The 2,319-nt window shown below is 39.8% G+C and overlaps 1 protein-coding gene across 1 annotated transcript in view; it reads left to right on the top strand.

The window, feature by feature from the left end:
• Nucleotides 1–2,319, top strand: part of LOC103605719 (transcription initiation factor TFIID subunit 3-like) — a gene marked incomplete at its 3' end in the record, with an annotated part of 17,247 nt that overhangs the window by 12,217 nt on the left and 2,711 nt on the right. The window contains exons 2-3 of the mRNA XM_008590346.1: nt 1,088–1,259; nt 1,658–1,842. Coding sequence (XP_008588568.1) covers nt 1,088–1,259; nt 1,658–1,842 — 357 coding nt within the window. The remainder of the gene's footprint in view (nt 1–1,087; nt 1,260–1,657; nt 1,843–2,319) is intronic.

Genomic DNA, 2,319 nt, shown 5'->3' with positions numbered 1-2,319 from the left:
GAGAATTGGAGACAAATAAAGAAATTAAATGTAGACAAATCTTTCAGGAACTTTTACTGAACAGACAAACAGAAGTGGGTCAGTAGCTGGAGAGAAGTGTGACTCAAAGAGACCCTTTTTCATAATGAGATAAATTATACAGTGTTTCTATGTCTATAGAAATGATCCCATAGATAAGAAAAAACTGATTAATCACAAAGAAAGGGAACAATTGCTAGGGCCATATTCTTGAGTAGGCAAAAGAGGAGATGGGCTCTATTGACCAAGTAGAAGGACTGGTCTTAGCTAGGAGAATGAAACATTCAATTATAATATGAAGAGGAAAGGCCAAAGTATATGCACATGAACACAAGTAAGTTCACATATGTAGTGTGGAGAGCTTGTGAAAAAACTTCTGACTGACTGCATTTTTACAGTGACATAGGATGTAAGACCATAAGCTGAACTGAAAAGGAATTGATGTTGGGGGAAGGCATTGGATGTTGAAAGTTTGAGAATGAAACAGAACATATAAAATACTTGTCTAGAAGAATGAATGGATGAGGATAATATGTCGGGAATCCCTGAAGGCCCACATTTGATTAGTGACCATGAATTATAGTGAGGCCATTTAATATGATGGTGTTTTTTTCCAGCCACCTTTAGCCATGTAGAGTAGGCATGGAGGATGCAAACAGCTAATCTAATCAGGGCTAGGATTTTGCTGGTGTTACAAGAAAAACTTTGGACAAATTAAATTTAACAGAGTTTAATTGAGCAAGGAATGATTTGCAGATTGGGCAGCTACCAGAACCAGAATAGGTTCAGAGCAATTCTGCGGCTGCTGCATGGTCAGCTAAGATTTATAGACAGAAAAGGGAAAGTACATTCAGAAAACAGAAGCAAGGTACAATACAGCTGGATTGGTTACAGCTGGGCCTTCACCTTATTTGAACACAGTTTGAATAGTTTTGTGACTTGCGGTAATTTAGTAAACCTCTTCTTAGAAGCATGTGATTTTCCTCAACAATAAAATAAAGATGTCAGACTATATGGTCTCAGGGTGTATTCTCATTGGTTTCCATTGCTTTTGTTCTTTTATTATCAGGTCTATGCCATCGGACTGCTCTCCCACTGGGTGAAAGCCGAAGGTCTAAATACAACAATAGTGGAAGAAAAAAGAGAAACATCCTCTAATCCTCCAACTGTTCGTCACTTCCAAGACTACCAGAATGTTCCCGAGTACCAAACCCAATCAAAAACAAATCTAGGACAGGATGGTATAGGCTCTCTTTTCCATTCTTCTTCCTCTATATACAACTGAACACTCTGAAAGTAAAGTGACAATCATAAAATTATTCTAAAAGGTAGAAAGTAAGAGTATTATAAGGATTTGAAGAAAGACACAATGGTGGGTTCCCTGGGTTATCTTTTAATCTCTCATACATCTCAGACAGGGTACCAGAGAGAGCTGCAATGTGAAACCATCAAAAGGCATAGGGGGGGGGCAGGGGAGAAGAAAGTGAAATTTTAAAAAGCCTACTTTCTTTGGCCAAATATTGGGAAAGGGAAAGTCCAGCAGTGACTTAGCAAGAAGATCTATGTCCAGTGTCAGCATCTATCTAAAGTTGCAGCAACAATGAATCTCAACGTTGCTGACTCACACCATATCCCACAGCTACAGGCAGCAGGCAGATCCCTCCACCCACACTGGTGATAACAGCAGGCCTTTGCCTCCCAGTGCTCTACCCAGCAACAGAAGGTAAACCAGGCCTGAGGTCTTCTAATCCTCCACACACTAGCAGTGCATCATCCATACCCTACAACTTCTGGCCCTCTAACCAGTGGCAGAGGATGGCTCAGGTTGACCTTTCTGGGAGGAACTAGCAGACGTAGAGTAGAAAACTCAATGGCACTGAGTGATCAGAAAATGGCCAGAGGAAACACTCACTCTCCATCCTCTGTGTCTGGATATCATGCACCCCATCTAACACTGAGCAGCTTACAGAGGTATGTTCTGCCCCTAGATGCAGCACCATCAGTCATCTAGCAAAAGTTCAAGTGAACCAGAGGATTGAAGCAGACCAGAACAGCATTGTAAAGGTTCTAAGTTGTCAATGGGATACAGCCCATAAAAGTAGACTAGATACTACACGTAAATTGGTTAAAGGTCACAATGAATTATTATGTTTTCTACAGATTAGTGTACTAGTTATCCTGATCTGATTATCACATATTGTACACAGGTATCGATAATCAACTTTGTGCCCCGCAAATAGGTACAATCACATATGTTTCAATAACAACAATTACAAAAAAAAAAAAAAAAAAAAAAAAAAA

This window comes from Galeopterus variegatus, unplaced genomic scaffold, assembly GCF_000696425.1.
Source record: "Galeopterus variegatus unplaced genomic scaffold, G_variegatus-3.0.2 Scaffold6015, whole genome shotgun sequence".
Taxonomy (NCBI): domain Eukaryota; kingdom Metazoa; phylum Chordata; class Mammalia; order Dermoptera; family Cynocephalidae; genus Galeopterus; species Galeopterus variegatus.
The sequence above is the reverse complement of the archived record's forward strand: the minus strand, read 5'-3'. Positions and strand labels throughout refer to the sequence as shown.